This window comes from Lepisma saccharinum, chromosome 21 (genome assembly GCF_977018435.1).
Source record: "Lepisma saccharinum chromosome 21, izLepSacc3.1, whole genome shotgun sequence".
Taxonomy (NCBI): Eukaryota; Metazoa; Arthropoda; class Insecta; order Zygentoma; family Lepismatidae; genus Lepisma; species Lepisma saccharinum.
In genome coordinates this window covers 37,017,629-37,040,026 of record NC_139249.1, presented here as the reverse complement: position 1 = coordinate 37,040,026, position 22,398 = coordinate 37,017,629, and the positions used below count along the sequence as shown (strand labels likewise).

The window sequence follows — 22,398 nt, the reverse complement described above, 5'->3', positions numbered from 1 at the left end:
TATTTTTTTCCTGTTTTAATTAAGATTTAATTCATTTTTTATTTATATATGGAAGGAATGTACACGAAAGGAATACTTTCATTGTAACCAATATGAGACTGACATTGGCCAGTTTAGATAGTTCGACCTATATGTTGCAATTCCTGTCTCTTTTCAAAAAGAAAAAGTGTGAAAGACTAAAGGTTGCCATGTTATTAACCCATTACTGTGACAGAGCTATATATAGACACACTAAAATTGGGCCTTTTTTGCGGAGTGTTTATATATAAATTAACGGTTCGTGTATTGCGTCAACTCATTTTTAAAGACACCACTTTTTCGTGCTATTATTAGTTTATGTACGCTATTGGCAATCAAGAAATCCATTGTTGATGCTTTGTCAGTTCCTGAAAAATATATTTTTTTGCAATATGGAATTAGAGCCGCGGTGTTGTACTTGGGAAAGTGTCTGACTGCAATTCAGGAGACCCAGGTTCAATTCCTGGGGTGGATGTTCAGAGGTTAGAATTTTTACCGGCCTAGTTCCTGCATAAAGCGGCTCTGTGGCTCACACAGCCAGAAAATCAATGTGTACCTGGGGTCAGAGATCAAGAATATGTAGTGGTGATGTAGGGCCCTAGAGCATATTTTGATAGATTGTCAGTCATATTCAGCATATTTTTGCTTTTTCAAGGAATATACAGCCATTTTTGAAGTGGATTTGTTCTTTCTCCCATGTTCAGTCAAGTTGTTGAATTTTTTACAATTAAACGTCCCAGTTTATTAACTGACAAATGGTGAAAACCAGTCTCCTCTTCTAATGGAATGAAATCAGAATATGGACTTTGCCCAAAATAACTCTGAGCACATATTTGCTTATTGTTGAATTACTTCGAAATGTAGATCACTGTTTATTTTCTGCAAAATTATTGCAATGCAATACAAACTTCCTCTCGAGACTACAGAACCTGAACTGAATGACATTGTTTAATTTAAATATGCTCCTCTTGTATCAGCCGAAGTAGAAATAATCTTTTTTTCAGTACAAAGCTTTGCTGGCTGACAATAGGCAATCGTTTCTATTTGAAAATTTACAGAAAGGATTCATTGTACATTGCAACTTGGGGCTCATAAAGTGAAACTATGTCAGCATATGTTAAATATTGATGTTTGAAACAGTTCAGTTGTAAGGGCATATTTTTCAAATTATAGTGCATATTTTAAAAAGAAAATAGGTCATAATAGCATTTTTATTTTGCATATTTCGGTAATTTTCAGATCATAAAGATCCTAGTCCTACTAATAAGTTATTTGTTTTGCTTCCAGTGAAGAATGCTGATGTGGTTGTTTTAGATGCAAAAGTTCTGAACATAAGCTCAACTGTATTAAGGAATAATGCGGAGGCCATCGAAAGAAATTTAGTTGCCTTCCGACCTGAGGAGTTCTGTGAGAAAATGGTGAGTGGGGTGTTTTGTTACTTCAAGGAATGTATTTCTGAACCTAACCTTGAGACAATCCTGTAACAGAGGTTTGTTGATGCAAAAAACACAAGCCTTCCATTTGTCCTTGTCATTGACTTGCCTATGACCACATGTCCTATAACATTAAAGAGTTGTATTTAGCTTAAGAAATGCGTTTGCCTGCTTTCGTTCCAGCTACAAGCAGGATTTTCAGTTTTTCACAAAGCCAGATTTTCTGTGTAAAGCATAGATGAAAATAACCTTTTACAAACTTTTATTTCTGAATTTCTAATTAAACAATTATGAGGAGGTCCTTGGTAAGTCTCCTTCACCTGATTTATACTGAAAGGTTCAGATACAGGAATTTACGGAGAATGCCCTGATTGTCTTGGTGAAGATTCAAAAATGTAACCATACTTAAAAACTAACACAAGATACAACAGATTGAGAAATATTACTCACGGTTGTATAGTTCAGCGCTGTACATTTAACTTTGTAATGATCGATGCTAAAAAGGCCATATATTTGAGAGCTCTCAACACTTAAACAAGACTCACTATCAAAATCACTGAGCACTTATATTCTTCTACTTCTGGTTAGCACTTCCTCTTCATTCCTCCTGTCTGTATCCTTAAACAGTTGCGGTAGAAGCCACCTCTCGCCGATCCATCACACTACAAGCCTTTTGATCTTTCAAAGTACGAGTTCACCATTGGTGTTCTCTTTTGGGCTCAAAGCAAGCTTTTTGCATTTTTCCAGCAACGCATGCGCGGACATCAACCGCAAAGACGAGATGCCATAACTCTCTTATGGAACTTACTCGCGCCAAAATTCACAAGCACTTATTTTCCATTGTCTTTGGGACTCAGTCTATTATTTAAGAGGGGAGTGAAGTATTTTTCATCCTCATTCATTCCGAAGTATAAGTCCTAGAACAATCGGTTATAGTCCTACCCATCACAATCTTCTTTAACCTTTATTGGATGGGAGTCTCTCTCTCTCCTGAAAGCCCATTTGGAGCAGAAGGTTTTCAGGTGCAGGCTTTTCAAATGTGATTGATTGATTTGGTGTTTTAAGTCCACTTTATGCACAATAAGGCCAATTAGGACTGGACCTACAGTTTAAAGTGGGATCCGAACCACTATATGCCTCCACCGGGTATTGAACCCTGGACCCCTTGATTACAAGGCGACGACGCAACCACTGTGCCATCGGGGAGGCCTTTTTCAAATGGGAGAGCTGCCAAAAAAAATCCATAGAAGGTTGATTTTCTCAAAGATCCTGTGATGAAAAGGAAAATTATCGTATCCTATTCCCAAAAACCGAATTAGAAGAAAATTTAAATTTTACAAACGAAATTCTAGAGCCCTGTGTCCCCTGTTACAAAATTATGAAGGGAATGGGAAAAAAAATGAAATATCATCTGGTTTTCAAGAAATTACATGTGAAATTCTGCAATGTTGCACTGGGACAGGTATAGTCCCAACTGCCCTCAAGGTGTTTACAGCTGCTGGGATTAATGCTGTCTCAGCCATTCGAATAAAGTTAATTTTCTCATAATATTAGCTAATGGATGTAGATTATAGAGTTCAGCAATGTGTAATCTTCTCCACTCATCTCTTTTTAAGTGCTAATATTTTCCAAGAATTTTATATTTTGAAAACTTAATTCATGTTCCCAATGGAGTTAAAATTTTGGAATTTTTTTAAAACTTTCTACCGCTAATTACTAAAACATGCACGTTTTCTGTTGATTGATTTGCTTTATTTGACTTCACTTTTCTGTCACTTTTGGCTAATCATAAAGGTGGAGATGAATGTTGATGAGATGAAATTGACAATAGACAATTGCAAACACACATGTGCATCACAAGCCTCACAAAATATTATATTTGCTGTGTATCCAGATGCCAGAGCCTTATTAATCTCTAAAATACAGTCCAGCATGTACTACATGGACGTGACCTTTATGAGCAATACCTTATAGCCTGATCTATGTAAACAAAAGGAGATACAGTGGAACCTCGATTTTATATTCCCGGATTTGACATTTTCCTGCATTATACATTCAACCTTGATGGTCCCAACAAAGCAAAATGTTGTAAAATTTTCATCGATTTTACATTTTCCTTCAGTCCCTTGAAATAACATAAAATCGAGGTTCCACTGTATTTTTCTAACTCTACCATTCCTGATTTCCAATATATTGAAAGATGGACGATGAGGTTAGTTTCATGAAAAAAAAAAAAAAAAAACAGGGTGTAAGGACTAAATTTTGTGTATTTGTGTATTTTGTGTAATACTTGGTTGTGGCTAGTAAGCATGTATTTAATTTTTTGCTTTCCGAGCTTCCAAACTTGTTTATCTTACAACTCTTAAAAGTATTTGGTCTTAATTATATCGGCATGTGCAAATACATCTACGGATGTATTTAAACGTAAAGCATTCTCTTTCCAGCTGACTTTCCTGACTGCAGATGCACCGTTGAATCAGAACAATGTCTGCGAAGATGATTGGAGAAAGGTGGAGCCTCTGTTGAGCGGAGTACTTCAACCTTCACCTTCGTTCACATTCATGAGTGGCACATTCGAAGTGGAGGCTCCGGTGGCAGTGAAGAGGCAGAGGAAACCAAAGGAAAAGGAGAAGGAGCCCTCGCAGGCCAAAAAGGACAAGCCAGAAAATGTGAGTTTTTCTATTTTTCAGCATTTTGGCTGTAATCTTTGAGTATGCAGCGCAGTTAGGGTTACCAGATCACTGAAAAAAAATAATTTAAAAATGATTTCTCCCCCTTCCATCACCCTCTCAAAACAGAATTGGGAGTGGAGAGACAGGGTTTCCAGGTTTGGGTCCTGCTTGAGCCTGCAAACAAATACTGTTTTTATTTAAATGGCATATTTGAAACAATAATTGTTTTTGTATACATTTTAACAAAAATACAAGTAAATTGAAACATTCATGTTTTGTGTAAGTAAATGGTTCTAGATTGGAAACAAATTTCTATCACTATTCACAGACTATTTTATGAGAGGTCAATAACATTGAATTTAGACTTAAATATGTAATATTTGTGGTAAGAGTTCAGTTACAAAATTTTCCTCTTTTTTGAAGGTGAGGAGGTGGGTAAGTAGCCCACACACTAATGCGTTCGTAGTTTTGATGTTACATTTTCAGTAAACATCCATAATGTTACATGTATTGTGTTCCATTTGTCTGGCACTTTTATTTGTATTTTACAGAACAACAGTAGAATTACATTCCTGATTACTTTGCATGTTCATTTTTATAACATTTGTATGCCATATTTGCATTGCTAGTTTCTAGTGCATATAAATCTTTGCTCTTGTCATAATATATTATTTTACATTTTGCAATTAACAATTAAGTAATACATTAAAAAAAGCTAGCCACTCACAACTATAGAAGTTTAATTCAATTACAGATCTGCAATTAAGAAACCAAGCGTGAATTTTATTTCTAAGTATAACATCCATCCATTGTTAACTCTTTAGTTAGGTCATTTGTCCCTTGTTGTACATGCTTAATAAGTTTACTTTTAATTTTTCTGCGTAGTTTTTGTTTGTGATTGATTTCGCCACGTCTGGTGGCTTTGTCAGGCATGTACTGTCTTGCTGCAGGTGGCGTAACTCCTTTTTCTCCCTTGCATTTTTGGCCGCTCTAGTTGACACGGGCCTTTCACTTTCTCCTTCTCCGATGTGGGAGTGGTCTTCCTTCTTTTGCCCTGCACAGATGTCGGTGCTGCTGGTTTCCGGTCTCATCGTCTGCATCCATGCAAAGACGTTCGTTTTCACTTGCATGCACAGGCAGGGTTTTTCACAGGTGGTTATGTTTCATGCTTGGTTTTTGTAGTTGGCGTGCAGGGAGAACGGGTCAGGCAGGTACGTGTATTTCTGATGGCAAGAAGCCAGGTTTTATTGAGGCACCCAGTGTTGATGTGTTGGTGTTGAGGTTGGTGAGGTGGTCACTATTCTGTAGGTTTCTTTTTAGAGCCTTTCTAATGTGGATCTCCCTTGCATAATTACTTTGGTACAGTTTATGTTACGGTTTTTCCATGTGCCAACGTAATTATGCAGGCGAGATCCACATTAGAAAGACTTTCAAGGGAAACTTACGCAATAGTGACCACCCCCACCGACCTCAACACATCCCCTCTTTCTCTTTTGAAGGTACTTGATTTGTTGTTTTAAGTTCACTTTATGCACAGTAAGGCTAATCGGGACTGGACCTACAGTTTAAAGTGGGATCCGAACCACTATGTGCCTCCACCAGGTATTGAACCAAGGACACCTTGATCACAAGGTGACGATGCTACGACTGTGTCAACGGGGAGGCCTGTCTGTTTTGAAGAATACGATACAATACAATACAATACTTCCTAGACAATCACACAACTGAATAGTTTCATTTCTTTATCTGTCAGATCGTTTTGCCGGAACCTGTATTACAGTGGAACCTCAGTTTTACGTTTTTCAGGGGACCAAGCTGTAAAAACTTAGAATACAGGATAATGTAAAACCTAAAGAAAATTTATCATTTTGCTATGTTGAGACCATCAATATATCTTATCACTCTACTGAATGATGGGATCGAACCAACCACTCCCAATAGATTAATGGAAAATGTAGCTAATCACCATTCATCCTCGTAGGTGATGAGACCACTTGTCCTCATGACAAGTTGGATGCTTGGCTGCGAAAGGTACAACTGAAATACAATACCTAACTATACAACTAGAAATGGCAAATAGTCACTCGTTCGATTTTGTGAGCCTTTGAACCTGAATCATGCATGTTATGTTTAGGATAGTTACCTGTCTACACTTAGAACAATGGTCATGAATTTAGTAACGTAGTGTAAAATAAAACTGAGCTCTCTGTAGGCTTCGTAGGTAGTTCACACTACTCAGGTTCACTTCTCTCCTTTCCAAAGTGTCCTTGTCTCTCTCTCAACCAAACGAATAGTGAATCATTTGCCAGTCTGTCCGTTCCTCTAAACCCCGGTCTCTGAACTTCCTATATGCCGATGCGCGAGTCTTTACCTTCCTAGTATTCTCCACAGCTTGCTGCTTGTCAACCTTTTGTCAACCTTGCAGCCTCAATACATCAGGAAGTTTGCTTGATACAGGACAGTGCATATTTCACATACCTAAGAGAAATGGACAGCTGGTAACTAACAAGTGAATGACCTGGTCAGTTCGAAGCCTCTAGAGGAACTTTTAAATTAAATAAAGTATAATCTTAAGGATTGATACGTTCTGCTGCCACGTTAAAAATTTTCCATTTTTGAAAATTTATAAATTTAGATCACAAAGCTTAATTCAAATTTTCTGGTTCGGTTTATTTATCAAAAAGACAAACAAAATATAAAAACAGAAAAGGATAAAAATAACTGGAGACAATGGAATATATCTTTTTCTTTTCCCATAACCAAAGTTTACCTGTTACCCTTTCAAAATTAATGGACACAAACCATAAAATTGAGTACATGAATTGATATATAAAGAAGAATTAAAAAATAAATGTAAGCTCTTTACACGCAATTCAACAAGGTGCATGTTGGAAATTGAATAAGATGTTATGTACATGTATACAAGAGTTCATTTTTATTATATAAGTGTAGAGAAATGCTGATTACTACTTTTGCATTGTAACTTTCAATGTCAATGTCATTGTAATACACAAAACTGCTGACACACAAATTTGAGGTAGTATTGCTCATTCCTAACGATTCAAAATGCTGCACATGATTTGAACACTTTCCAAAATGGCCGCTAGCCGAGATCATGCACTGAAACGGTCTCTGACTGCAGCATCGTAGCGATACGAACAGACAAATGAGCAACGTTTGCCAGAACGAAAAACGTTTCAGGTTTTCAAGGCGTGGTTCATTCACCCGCATTTACTCATAATATATGAGTAGACCCTGAGTTTTCGCTGACGTAGTAGGTATAATAAGACGAAGTGCACTATTAATAGATAACAATTATGCATGAAACGTTGTTCTCAATGCCACAAAGATTCACTTCACATAATGTGTGTGACGAACATCACGTAAATGTGTGTGTGAATAGCTTATGCCACACCACTACAACAACAACAAAAAAAAAAATCACAGTTTGTGTTTGTTGCATTGTACGTGGAAAAAAGTTTATTATAATGTTCGTTGTACTTGTTTTGTAACTGCATCACTGGTACCAAATGAAGAGAAGGTGGTTTGACTGAAGCATTCACAATACAGTTTATGGTCAAAAAATAGTTTATGCTTTTGAAACTGTTTAATTAAGTCTTGCACTCGTTGATGTAAATACACATATGTAAAATTGTAAGCTAAAATAAGCTTTCACTAGAAGTGTATGTGCATGTTGACTGTACACGATTACCAATCGCTGATGACATACATAGAATAGACAGCTTGTTTGATGCAAAAAAAAAAAGTTTTTTACTGGGAGGTGTGACTGCTGCTGGCATGAAAACCAGGAAATCGGAATTACACTTGGTTTTCACCTCCGTATTTCAATATTCACTAGGCCATACCTTTGTGAAGCACTGTTGATGTGAAACTGTGTAGGACACAGCTAGAAAAGTTCATAACCTTGACAGGTTATATTCCTTGTTTTTAAACAATGTCCAATGGAATGTGTTCTGGCTTTAGACATCAAAAATGAAATGCAGACAGCACTGTACAGCTTTAGGCCAGCTGCACACCTGATCTGACACGAGCCATGACGCAACGCAACACAATGTGACAATACACAAAATGACACGACGAGGCAAGACGAGTCTTGTTGCATTCTTCATACAAAAACGAGAGGTCAAAAGAGGTGTTGATTACTTTAATTCCAGCCATGGTGGTGTTCCATGACAACATAACTTTACAAATTACTAACAAAACTTAAGTTGGGAAGGATGTAACATGTCAGTGTGCGTGAGGTAACTGGGAATGTGAGATCAGGTATAGCCCATAGGAGCCAATTATTCCTGGCAACATAAGTTAACTTTCATTACTACCAGGGATGTTTCTAGCCCCCGACCGTTTTGACACTTTATATAAAATATGATAATTAAATTTTGATATTTTGTTTGTACAAAAATTAAATATATTGCATAACAAAAAGAATCACCAACATATACGTGAAAACATGAAAGCCATTGAAGCTTTGGAAACACATTTTTGTGTGAGGAAATGAGTAATCTATTGTGTAACTTTGTTTTGTATTATGTTTCTAGTTATTTTTCATTATAATGTTAATTTATCTCCTCTCAAGAGAGAGTAGACTTCCTTGTAAATATGTTTCCTGTTTACACATGAATCGAACAGTAGATGAATCTCCTGCAAAAAGGAAAAAGTTTATTTCGCAAAATGCAAACACACAGTTATTCGAGCAATAAATATCAAACTGGCCTTAAGATTGTTTTTCTGTACAATTTACAATACATTTCGTACACTTCATTCTCCGTCCAATTACAAGATAATTTCCAATAGACCTATTATTCAGGTAATGTAATTGTGCCACTTCATTCCATAGTGCATCAATTTTGTCCTTATTATGGTTCTCAGTCAAGGAATAAATGTACAATGGAGGCCTTGCTTGGACAAGAACGATTAGCTTCTCTGGATCAAACTGCATTTTTAACCTTGACCGCACCGTCAAATCTACATGTAATGTGCTGTCAAACGATACAGTGATGAGTCACATGCAGGTAGTGCACTCAGGAGAAAGGATACGCACATGCGCAGAGCATTTTGTAGCATTGTGTCCTCTGAGACCAAATTCCACCAACGTTCACTGTTTTGTCCGGTGTGTGGCAGCCCATAAGAGTCCCATGTTAAACGTTCCCAGAGTTGGTTTGCAACAAAAATGACTCGTCGTGGCATGTCAGATCCGGTGTGCGGCTGGCACTTACAGAACTTACAGGATGCATTTTTAAAATGGCAGATTCACTGGCACTGGTGTGTACGTGTGGAAGAGGACTACTTTGAGAGTCATCATCATCATCCTTTGCCGTTTTCTGCCTCTGGCTGGGTCAGCATTTGAGAGTAATGGTGGCCAATAGGCCCAAGGTGAATTTTTGACCAGATGGTAGCACCAATCCAGAAAATTCTTGATGTCCTTTATATTCTTAGAAAATAACAACATTTTGCAATAATTTGCAGGTCACTCTTAATTTGATAACGTGAATCAGCTGATAACACGATAGTAATGACTAATCTATCTAATCTCTTCTGTTTATACTTTCTGGGTAGGTTACAATTGTTAGATTAGATTTCTTTAGTATTTCCACAATTGTCATCCTCTCTCATTCATGGATACATTATTTTCAACATGAAAGAAGTACTTCAGACAGCGATGATTTGGACAAGTGCAGTTACTCCAGCAATCTACTTTCATGACATAATTTCTCACAAATTAATACTTCCTGCAATTCTGAAATACACACTAACTAGCTTTTTTCAGACGTCATGCTTACTTTGACAGCACTTTTGAATATTTTTGACACTTTTTTTTCTTTCTTCTGTACAACTTGTAAAAATCTTAGCACAACTAGAGCTGTGACTGGAAGTTTATCTTTGAAAACCTGACTAAACCTGAATGTTGCCTTGTCAATGGATTAATTATCACTGGGGTGTCCCTTGTTTTTGCAGGTGAGAAGTGCCAAGAAGGAAGAAACTGGCGTTGAGGAGACTGTGGAGGATATTTTGCAAGAGCTCACCACGGCATACAGGAAGAACAACAACAAACCAATTAATTTTCTCAAGTTCATTGCCGACCCAAGTTCGTTTGGCCAGACCTGCGAGAACTTGTTCCATGTGTCATTCTTAGTGAAAGATGGACATGCCAAAGTAGGAGTCAGTAAGTGTCACAGTGGGGGGTGTGGTTGGGAGAAATTTTGTGTAAATGTCATTGTCCAATTTACTAAGTCATTAAATGATGAAACAGAGTAGCCAAGTCACAAGACACCAGTAATTTTTTAATAAATGTAATTCAAAACCTGGAAACATTGTGATTGGAGCTGAACCAATACCATTACCAATAGTGTCATTATCTGTAAGTAGTAGCTATAATTAATATCAATATAAGTCAGAGTCCAAGTGTCTCACAGAGTCTGCAAAAATGCCACACAACATTTTCATATCCTGAAAATTAATACATAATTTTCATTGCTTTTGCAACAACATTGTGGGAAGAAATGGGTTCTTGTGATTATACGAAGGGCATTCAAGTCATACGGGAACTTTTGAGTTTATTAAGTAAAAGAAGGGTGATTTCATCTCAAATAATACAGGTGCTGTCAACTCACCGTCACGGATTTTGCTGAAAAAGTATATGTTAAAGGACCACATGATACATGTCCGAAAATAAAATATTTTCCTTTTCTGTTTATTTGTTACAGTGTTACAAGCTCACAAAGAAAGACACTATTTGGTCAAAAAAATTACGTAAGGGAAATAATGCAATTTTCAAACCACTATAAATCAAAAACAAAAAATGGTAGAGGTTTCTTTTATTTGACAGCTTGTTCAAAGCACTTCCAAAACCTTATTAAGGAATATATTTATGAAACACACCTCAACTCTAAAATTAAAAATCAAAATACTTTTTTTTTTTTCAAAGTTCTTTTTTTTTTTTTTTTTTTTTTTTAAAGTGAAGAACAACAGGACATGAGTTTTGCTGCGATAATACGTGGGTTGTAAATAAAGCAGTGGCAACACTGTGAGGAAAAGGTAATGACACAGTGCAAGTGCTATCAGGCAGTGAGCAATGTCAGTTCGGGCCCTTGTCGATGTGTGGAGTGCCAAAAGTGGTCGGTGCAGTGAGTGCTGTGTTGTATGTATGAGTTTGAAATGAACACCATTTTCTGTACTGCTCTAAAACATGTTTACAAAGGTAGAACATTGATTGTGGATCAAAATCCAGGTTTGATCATGGCAAAAATGCACAAGAAGGTGACCAAAACTTGCACAAAGCCTGAAGGTACAATAACTTGCCTTACCTGATGGTTGCACAATGGTGACAGTATCAGGAACACAGCATGATTCATTTTTCCCCATGTTGAGGTTGTTCTCACGGACGCATCGCAACCTCCTAAAGAAATTCACTTACGCATTATACAACCATCAGATACAGCTAGGTATTGTTGCTACAGGCTTCATGCAAGTCTTGCTGACATTGTCGTGCAATTTTTCCACAGGCAATCTGGATTTTGATCCACAATCAATGTTCTACCTTTGTAAACATGTTTTAGAGGAGTACAGGAAATTGTGTTCATTTCAACCTCCTACATACGCCACAGCACTCGCTGTACTGACCACTTTTGGCACTCCACACATCGACATGGGCCCAAACTGACATTGCTCACTTCCTGATAGCACATGCACGTCTCATTACCTTTTCCTGACAGTGTAGCCACTACTTTATTTACAACCCACGTAGAATATATGGGAACAGGATTAACTATTTCCAATGCCATTTCTGCTCTAACTTCTAACGTTATGTAGAAAATTCTTCGTAAAAATGAAAAAAAAAATCCATTTTGACTTTTTTTTTCAGAAAGCATTTTCTCCAAAACATCCATCTCAAAATTTCTAAGAATTGTACAATATAGTCTTTGGTTACTGTACTTGCAGGAGATGCAATGAGACCTTGCAATATTTTTGTGTGCTTTAAATCTTCTGAAGATCTCTGCGGATTTTACGCCTTCGTTAAACAAGAAACTTCATCACCACATGCTGTTTCGTGCACTTTCTAAGATTGTTGCCTGCCATCGTGATTAACTGTCTTTGGACTGGCCCATGACATGTGCACCAAATAATCAGTAATAGGACACACTAGCCACTTACTACTGTGTGTAGTACCGCCACACCAGCATACATTGTTATACCTGTAAAATTAAAAGTCCCGGTTTTTGAATTACAAATATTTTAAAGCAAAACTTTGGTAGATTGCTATAATATAGTTCATGGGCGTTGGGAGGGGCCATTGAACTGGTCCATGGAGCATCTCTGGAAATTGGCATTGTTAATTTCAAGTTACAAAAAGTCAGCAAGCTTGTTATTTTTATTGTTAATAACTGAAATAAAGTTCAGTTGGGTATTACTCTCGAACAGAATAACAAAGTTAAAAATGTGTTAAATCGAAAGAATACAGGAACCAATTTGAATTTTCACATGCTACCATTTAAACCAAAGATTTCTAAAAATTAAGAGTTTTATTTGAGACGTCTCACAACATACACACTCTTCAATGAGGTGTGTTAAAGTAAATAACATAATAGAATTACTACGCATTCCAGTACACTAGCTGTATGCAACATTAAAAAAACAACAAAAAAACAGTTGTACTGGCTATTCGCTCATCTGGTGGATCAAGTTGAAAAGTCTCCCCAAGGAGTCGTCACCTTGTAATCAAGGGGTCCCAGGTTCGATACCCGGTGGAGGCTCATAGTGGTTTGGATCCTATTTTAAACTATAGGTCCAGTCCCAATTAGCCTTACTGTGCATAAAGTGGACTTAAAACACCAACTCAATCAATCAAGTCTCCCAAGCATATAATAACAACAACAACAACAAATTTGGAATTCATTTGGTTTTGCTACAGTCCTCTCCCGTCGCACTTGTCACCAACTATGTGAGAACACTGGTGTAACTTACCTTAGCAGCTCAGTAGAACATGATGGTAGTATCTCAAGGTTCAGGTCGAGATATTGGTTCCTTCCCTTTTTCTCCATCTGTGAAGTCCGTTGAGGTCCACTTGTTCACCCTCGATTTCGGTAGTCCTACCGAAATTACTGCTTTTAAATTAAACCACAGAGATATTTTTGGACTATAATTTATTAGAATAACGCATGTACATATATAACTTCAGACAAAATCAAATAAAGCACGGTTTCGACTGGCTACACTGAGAGATCCGTAAGCCTAATTCTCGGTTATGCGAATACACTTCTTTACTCTGACAATGACACACAGTCAGGAAGCAGTTGCTTCTCTTCACAGATTCAGTGGTACCAGATAATATAATTTTTAAATACTAATTGGTTTGCTTTATTTTACTTTGCTTTTTGTGCCACTTTTGGCTAATTAGCGAAGTTGGGGATGAGTGATGATATGATGAAATTGATGAGTGGGCACTCACAAACATCCATGCCCAGGCTGGGATTCCCCTCTAGGTTCCGGCACCTGCGTAACGTGGGGCCTAACATTGGGAAAGAAGGGGGGGGGGGGGGGGCAGAACATGAACTTTGGGTTCCCAAAGTTTTTTTTAAAAAATCTACTATTCTACAGTCATGTACACTTCTGGATTGTAACAATAACGTTGTCTCCCAATGGAATCGTTACAAACCAGAAGTGTCCGTGACTGTATATTTTGATAAACATGAAAATTTGTTTGGAAGGGGGTGTCCTCCCTTGTGCCTTGCCCTGTCACGTTACGCCTATGGCATCCGACATCCCACCACAGTACATTCTGGTAATACATATGAAAATAACAGAGGGTGCTTTGTAAATATCATCAGCTCCAGCGCCTGATTATTTTGAATCGTTTACTTTTTTACATTCATTCTGAAATTTGTTCAGATTGAATTAATTTTATTCACCACAAATTCCCTCATTGCCCTCAGTTCCACTACACAACAAATATCAATGTGTTGTTTATAGCACTGACCAACCATACCTTTCACTATATTTATCACGTTTCACCTTCCATAATAAAGTATGCATAAACAGCAATAAAGAAAATCCCTCCAAAACCCACAACTTATTTTCAACCACCTCAACCAAACACAAGTGCACACGCGACTTGGTCAGACTGGTGCAAAACTTCCAAATGTTTGGAATGCCTGAATCTTGTGTAAAACTGAAAAGTCTTGGAACTTGATCCCATCCTCAAGCCCCCATCCACTTTCACATATAGTTGGAACAGCAATAAACCGTTCTCATGCCTGGTCAACAACCTTGAGGGGGAGAAAAGGGTGCATGCTTCCTTGCAAATAGATGGCCCACTTTACAGTCATCCTGCAGACAAAGCAAGTCGAGGAAAAGTTGTTATGTTTCATCTGCAAAAGATCTTGCGACATGGTGGCATCTGTGGAGATGTATAAGGTTTGGGATAAAGTTATTGTGGGGATGACTACAGTTATACTTGGCACGTTGTTTTTTGTATTCAAGGTAAATAAATTTTAAATGATGGTTTGAAGTGTAAGAAGAGAGAAGTTCATTGTTGTATGTCAAGAGCAATGCAATAAATATCTCAACTGCTTTCAAGCAATGGAGAGCATGACATTGATGTGCAATTTGTGTAATACATTCTGCATAATGATTGATAAGTATCCTTTGTATTTGTTTTCTAAATTCACAATAAATACGAGGGGATATCAAAAAGTAATTGAGTAATTTTTTTACAGCCAAATGGAAATGTATTCACAAAAACTGAAATATACGTTTTGAAGGTTGAACATTACTCTACTTTTCCACATAACATCCATTCACATTTATACATTTGTCCCACCGTGACCCCAATTTTTCGATGCCCAAGGGGTAGAAATCGTTCGGCTGGACATGTAACCAAAGACACATGGCTGTCACAACTTCCGTGCCGCAGCTGAAGTGTTTGCCGGCAAGGTGTTCCTTCAGTAGGCTGAACAGGTGAAAGTCTGATGGGGCCAGGTCTGGACTGTAAGCTGGATGCTTGAGAATTTCCCAATGCCTGGAATGGACTTTTTGCGTCACTGATGCAGCCATATGGGGACAAGCATTGTCATGGAGAATTATGGCCTCCTCCAGAGATTCTGTTGGGTGTTTACGGTGCAGAGCAGCTCGTAGACGATCCAGTGCAGCAGCATTTACAGTTACTCCTTTTACCCAAAAATCAGCAAGAATGACACCCTGGTTGTCCCAGAAAACGGTAAGCAAAACCTTCCTGAATTTTTTGGGTAGGGGCGAGTTTGTGTGTTTCCATACCATACTCTGTCGCTTTCGTTCAGGAGTGTATTGAAAAACCCACAATTTGTCACCGGTAACAATGCGGTCGAGGAATGCATTTCCAACCCTATTATACCAGAGCAAATGCTCAAGACTGTATCCCATACGGTCCTCCATATGCTGTGGTGTGAGATGTCTGGGGACCCATCTTGCTGACACTTTGCCATACCCAAGTTCTTCATGGATGATGGTGTATGCACTGCCATATGAAATGCCTACTGCATCCACTGTTGTTTGGGTTGTTGACCGCCAGTCCTTCTGAATCAGTGCCTCCACAACGTCAACATTGCTCTGTGTGTGGTATGTGCGAGGCCATCCAGAACGGGGTTTATTGAAGACATTTACACACCCTTCATTGAACTTTGCACACCAGTTACAGACATTTGTGAATGTCATGCACGTATCATCATACACTGCACACAACTCCGATAGATTTCAGGTGGTTTCTGTCCATTTGACCACAGAAACCGAATCACACTCCGTGGCTCAACTGTTTTGAACGTCTCAAGCGTAGCTGCCATTTTTAAAGCAACTGCCTCTTGTCGTGCGCGAGGTGTACACACCTGCCATCTCGTGGAAAGGGAAGGGTGGCGAAATACATGTACTTCCAAATGTGTATTTCAGTTTTTATGAATACATTTTAGTTTGGCTGTAAAAAAATTACTCAATTACTTTTTGATATCCTCTCGTTTATTGATTGAAAACGGAATATTATGATACCAAAAATATGAAAATGAACCAAAGTAACATGTCTGCAATATTGAAAATTGATTTTACATAATTATCTGAATTCAATTAAACATACAACCAGAGAGATATATCATATTTATCCTCTTTCAAAGAATACTAATACTTTTTCCTACTCTAAATATATGGAGTTTGCTTGAACTCTTTCGCCTTTGGTGGGTGTGAATGCACGACACCATTGCCATACTTTTCCTTCACTCATTACACTCCGACCATACACTTCACACAATTCTCAGTGAATTTCAGCAGCATCCTGACCTTCGGCATTAATTAAATCGAATCACAGACCATATTTCTCAACTTGCAGGATTGTGTAATCGTGGAGCCATTTTAACATGATCTAGCTCAGAGAATAACCATCAACTTACTAGTGAAAATACGATTTTGAGTCGCCAATGGATCAGTTGATGTTACTGGGCAGGTGCAATCTGATCACTCTTGCCAGTCACTTTTTATAAATAATCTGCCCTTTCTTGTGAAATGCACCTTGTAGTTACTTTGCCTAGTTACTTCCACAGACCTCGTGCGATGTGGTTTATCATTCAGCAGTTGAGCCAAGACAATTTTGAAGCTGGAAGTTAGTAGTGAAGTATTTCCTCTCAGACATACCTTGCAGTTGTCTGGCTCATCTAATGCGGTTAGTGTATTGTGGTACTGCCAACCAACATGTTCTATTGTATTCTTCCTTCAATTACAGTTTCAAAATTGTTCCTTCATGTCTCAGGATATAGCATGTGGCCGTGGTGGCTCAGTCAGTAACGCGTCTGACTACCATGCTAAAGGTCCCGGGTTTGATCCCCGGCTGGTTCAAATCCGGAAACTTTTCTAACGTTGGAAGCGGCCCCGGCACCCACCCAGCGTCGAATGACATGGGTACCTAGGGGAAACCCACGGGGGGTAAAGGCAGTCAGGGGTGTGATGCTAATCACATCACCCTCACTCACGACCGGATCAAGAAAGTGTGGGACATTACCCCCACACCCCCTATACACCTTCATGGCGTGGTGCTAAGCCCAGCACTTTACTTTTTTTTTTTTTACCTCAGGATATAGCATTCCATCCTGCATCTTCTCAAGACAATTGATTTCCACAGGCTTTTCTTATTATGTGCACCTCTAAAAACATCTTTGTTTGTTACCTTGTCTATCCATTTGATCTCTGATGCTTGCTTGTAATAATCGTAAGTTTGAATTAAAAATCAGTGTTCCTGTTGTGACATATTCTGATTGCCTTTCTTGCAGAGGATGGACAGCCGATGATTGAGCCAATGATGAAGAACAAGGAGAAGACTCAACAGCGGCAGGAGAAGGAGAACAGGAACCAGATTGTAGTGCAGCTGACCTGGCAACAGTGGGAAGTAAGTGCACAGAAAACATTTGCGACATAACACTGTGGAATTGTGTTCCTTGACTGGGAACGAAATATGAATTCTCTTCATGTACACTTGACAACTTCTTATGTGGCAACCCCGAAAATATATGTGCTCAATTTGTAAATTTTGCAACATAGCACTCCAGAGTCAACAAACAGTAGCCAACTTTGATATATATAGGTCCTCCGAAATGAAAAATGCTGCCGTGAATGATTTATATTCATGCATATTCCATGAAGTTAGAAACTGTAAACCCAGTAATGTAGTGCACAATAAAAATAGAAACCATAAATAAAGGGTGGCACAAAAGTCGTCATCCTGTTTGAACTGACCTTTATTTTGACATCTTGTTGTTTATATCAGTATGTTTTGTCAATTAAATAGAAGTTATGCACAAAATTTATTGTGCGAGAAAATGAATAAATATACCCCACAAGAACGTGGAAAAATTGTGACAATTTTCCGGGCAGAGTAATATCCCGTTTTGGTGATTTGCCATGGCAGGCCAGGCTATTTGACCGCTCCAGATTTTTTTCCTTTGGGGACATTTGAAGTCATTGGTTTATGTAAATAAGCCAGAGACGTTACAGCAACTAAAGGACAATATTCAGCATGAAATTAAAAACATTTCCCCGCAGATTTCCAACACCATGGAAAACGAAATAAAAAGAGCCCAAATTTGCATCAATTCGAATTTATTGGATGTTATCTTTAAAAATTGAGGACATAAAACTCAATAAAAGTTTAACACAAAAACCTACTTTGTTTAATTTAAAACCCAAGCTATACGCTAAGAAAATCAGCTGATGACTTTTGCGCCACCTTGTAGAATTAAGAACTTTTAATGATTTATATAATTCATCATCCTCAAATTGAAAATAGAGAAATCCACGCATGGTTTGGAACACTAAGCTAGTTTTACTCCACCTTTAGAAAATCACTCTCAACTTTCAACACAAAGATACGTTATTATGCGTTTAGGTGAAATTTGAGTTGAAATACCTTGCACAATACCAGGCATTTCTGTGAAGTGCATCTTTTATGCAATCTAGCGAAAAGTCTTTTGGAAGATGGTAGGTGATTGTTTGCGTAAGCATCAACATGTTTTAAATAGTTTCTCATCAGTAATTTTAGAACAGTTGGTCAGAAGTTGAGACAGTTGTTCTTTTTCATCAAGAACAAAAGATCGTATGTTCAAATCTCACCTACTCTTTTTTTTTTCCTTAGGTGACATTTACTGGGTATGTAGTTTAGACATAATTACACATAATTATATTAGATCACTGTAAATATTTTTGTGATGTATACTTTGAGAAATGTTCCTTCAGTTATGTTTGTTTGATTTTTCTCGACACAATACTTACGAGAAGCCAATACTATAGTCAGGATTCTAGATATGAGTGGGTGACTGTGTTTTTCAGGGTGCAGACATATGCACTGTAGTACATCAGTGGAAATGTCAGAGTGATCCAACTGGGACACATGGGGTCATGAAGTTAGTGGTAAAAGTAAGCTTTTTATCGAAATGTTAATGTCGTGAACTCACTCATTCTTTCAGACAAGCATAACTAGAAAATTTTCTTTCCTTCCATTGAAAAGTAACTCATTACTTTGAATCACTGTCAAAATTCACCCCGTAACTGTAGTTTTCTTCAGTGAAACATAGGAAGTGGAATTAGAGAATGTGCACCCCCCCCCCCCTTCCCTCGATGTTCACATCCGTAATGCTTGATATGCACAAAGTTCTGAAAGCCAACTTATATTTCGGATCGAATTAATGAATTGTAGTCTTCTCCTTGCTACTTTTCCAGAGTTACTAACTTCAAACTTGCTGAATCACTAAAACTGGAAACTTGTTCACTTGTTTCATAAGTGATGAAAATTAATGTCTGCATAGCTTCATTGTATGGAGAACTTGTTGACATTGTGACCCACAGTGCTTTTCATCATATTAGCATGGCAAGGACAGTGTAGATAAGGACAGCACATACATATACTCTATGTGATCAGAATTATCTGGACACCCACCTGAAAATAAAGTACAAGTTTGGTCAAGTACAGTCAATACAGTGTTGGCCCACCCTTAGCCTTGATGACAGCGTTCACTCTTCACAGGCATACTTTCAATCAGGTGCCGGCAGGTTTCCTGAGGAATGGCAGCCCATTCCTCGCAGAGTGCCAAAATGAGAAGAGGTATTGATGTGGATCGGTGTGATCTAGCACGAAGTCGGCATTCCAAAACACCCCAGAGATGTTCTATGGGTTTCAAATCAGGACTCTGCGCAGGCCAGTCCATTAGTGGAACGTTGTTGTCGTCAAACCACTCCCACACAAGCCCTGCAGTATGGACGGGTGCTCGGTCATGTTGAAAGACATAATGGTCATCCCCGAACTGGTCTTCGACGGTATGTCAACGTAAGCTTGTGCCGTGACATTGCTATGTAAAGCAACAAGGTGGCCAAGCCCCCTCTAGGAGAAACATGACCACACTGTAACCCCGCCACCTCCAAATTTCACTGTCGGCACTATACAGGCTGGTAGATGTCGTTCACCTGGCATTCCCCACACCCACACCCTACCATCGGATCGCCACATTGTGTACTGTGATTCATCACTCCACACAACGGTTTTCCACTGTTCTATGATCCAGTTTCGATGCTCCTTGCACCATACGAGGCGGCGTTTGGCATTTGTCTGTGTGATGTTTGACTTATGGGCAGCTGCTCGGCCATGGAAACCAAGTTGCCTCACCTTGCACCAAACAGTAATGGTGCTTGGAGTAGATCCTGATGCAGTTCGAAATTCCTGTGTGATGGTGGCCATGGATGATTGACGATAATGCTATACAATCCTATTCAACACTCGATGGTCTCTGGAGGTCAACATGGGAGGTTGGCCTGCACGCTTTTGAGTTGTACACATCCCTTCACTATAACATTGGAAACAGTAGACAGAGGAATGTTTAGGAGGGTGGAAATCTCACACACAAACTTCCTACACAAGTGGCACCCAACCAACTGACCACGTTGAAAGTCTGTAAGTTCCTCAGACCATCCCATACTGCTGCCTCACACTGTCTGCAGACTGCTGAGTTCGCTGACTATGTGTTCCATGCTGTAGATGGCAGTACTGTGTCGCCCTCTATGATAAACAAACGTTTCACGGTGTGTCCGGATACTTTTGATCACATAGAGTATATATAAATAAAAGTACACATACAGATAGTTAGTTATGTCTTGTTGCTGCAAACGCAGGAAATGTATGTTTCACTGCTTGCAGGTGCAAGTTTCAGTTTCCACTTCTATCCGATTCACCTAATTTACAATCAGTGCTGACCATGTTCGTATATTTCAGCCAAAGCATACATACTTGTTTGTGACTTAGGTGTATTGGTGTATTGGTAAAATTACAAATTATTTTACTGATCTGATATATCTATAAATATATTATAATTTAGTGCAGAATTCTGCCACTTTTTTTATAATTTTTATGGATACTTTTTAAAAAAGTGTCTAAATATTCAACTTCTTTTGCACTGTAGTAACCTCAAAACACACATTTATTAAGGAGGTCAGTGAACCATTCAAGCTCTTCAAGGGCTACTTGGAATGTTATATTGGATTGGTAGAATATCGGTTATCAGTATCAGTAAATTTTATATCGGTACTTTATCGGTATCAACCAAAATTTCATATCGTCCCATCCCTAGTTATCTTACAGTTTCTTTTGACTAGACAGTCATATTAATGATAATTTTAATTGTGATACTGATTAAAATAATAATTATCATTAGCAGCCATTAATCAGAGGTAGTTTGTTTTTGTGTTATTAAGTGATTCTTATTTACATAAATGCTAGAGTATACGCATAAACTCTCGTTAGAGCAGTTGTGTGGTGTCACTATAATAGGTGATATCTTTGTAGCATTTCCCTCCACAAGAAAATTAGAGATCGAATTTGCTCAAAATTTAATTATCTTTGACTTTGTCCTTACGAAAAATTTACATACATGCAGCCATTTGTGCAATAAATGTATTTTTGCATTATTTTTTTAAGATGATGGCTGTTTCCTTAGCACTAAGTAGTGTAAAATTTGGATATGTTTTTCAGAATGAACAGAATAGTGAAAAATTAATTTCCATTGCAGTTTCTTCGTGTTATTTTTCATTGTCTTTATTGCATTAATCAGTGGTTGCACTTGTAAGAGTATGTAATCTTCTGTAATAATATTAAGATTGTAATTTTTCATTATCATCTTAGAGTAGGTCAGTTTCCTGTTTCCTTGCATGTGAATTCTTCTAATCCCTGAAAATACAATTCTGAATTGTGAAACATTGGACCAGAATTCATGTGATTTAGTACTGTATATTAAGACAAAATATGAGTCACATCCAGAGAGTTCTTGAGAATGTTTCTGTCTTTCTTAACATATGATATTTCCTACATTTCATTTGGGTAATTGAGGTGAATTTTTTTTATCCACAGAGAATAATTGAAGTCTATAAAATCCAAGAACCCATGATACCTCCAAAGAGTTCAAGCCAGCGAAGAAGCCAGGTTTCGCAAAGGAAGTGATGGTTCCTGCACTTCACATTTAGCTGGTGAGTGCTTTCCTTATTCTGTTATCCAAGGGCCAAATCTTAAGCGATTAAGGACATAATGTTTTGCCTACCAATTCATTGATGTTTAGTCTTCACTGAAGGTTATGTCATCGCCTTGTATTCAAGGGGTCCCGGGTTTGATACCCAGTGGAGGCACATTGCACAGTGGTTCGTATTCCACTTTAAACTGTAGGTCCAGTCCCTATAGTCTATTTGTGCATAAGTGGACTTAAAACCCAACTCTC

At 38.1% G+C, this 22,398-nt stretch overlaps 1 protein-coding gene across 1 annotated transcript in view; it reads left to right on the top strand.

Moving 5' to 3' along the window:
- The window catches only part of Nse4 (SMC5-SMC6 complex kleisin component Non-SMC element 1), a 54,874-nt gene that overhangs the window by 24,904 nt on the left and 7,572 nt on the right, over positions 1 to 22,398 (top strand). The window contains exons 3-7 of the mRNA XM_083142484.1: positions 1,306 to 1,436; positions 3,896 to 4,120; positions 10,100 to 10,307; positions 17,422 to 17,537; positions 22,038 to 22,153. Of these exons, the coding sequence (XP_082998610.1) occupies positions 1,306 to 1,436; positions 3,896 to 4,120; positions 10,100 to 10,307; positions 17,422 to 17,537; positions 22,038 to 22,127 (770 nt within the window). The 3' untranslated portion in view covers positions 22,128 to 22,153. The remainder of the gene's footprint in view (positions 1 to 1,305; positions 1,437 to 3,895; positions 4,121 to 10,099; positions 10,308 to 17,421; positions 17,538 to 22,037; positions 22,154 to 22,398) is intronic.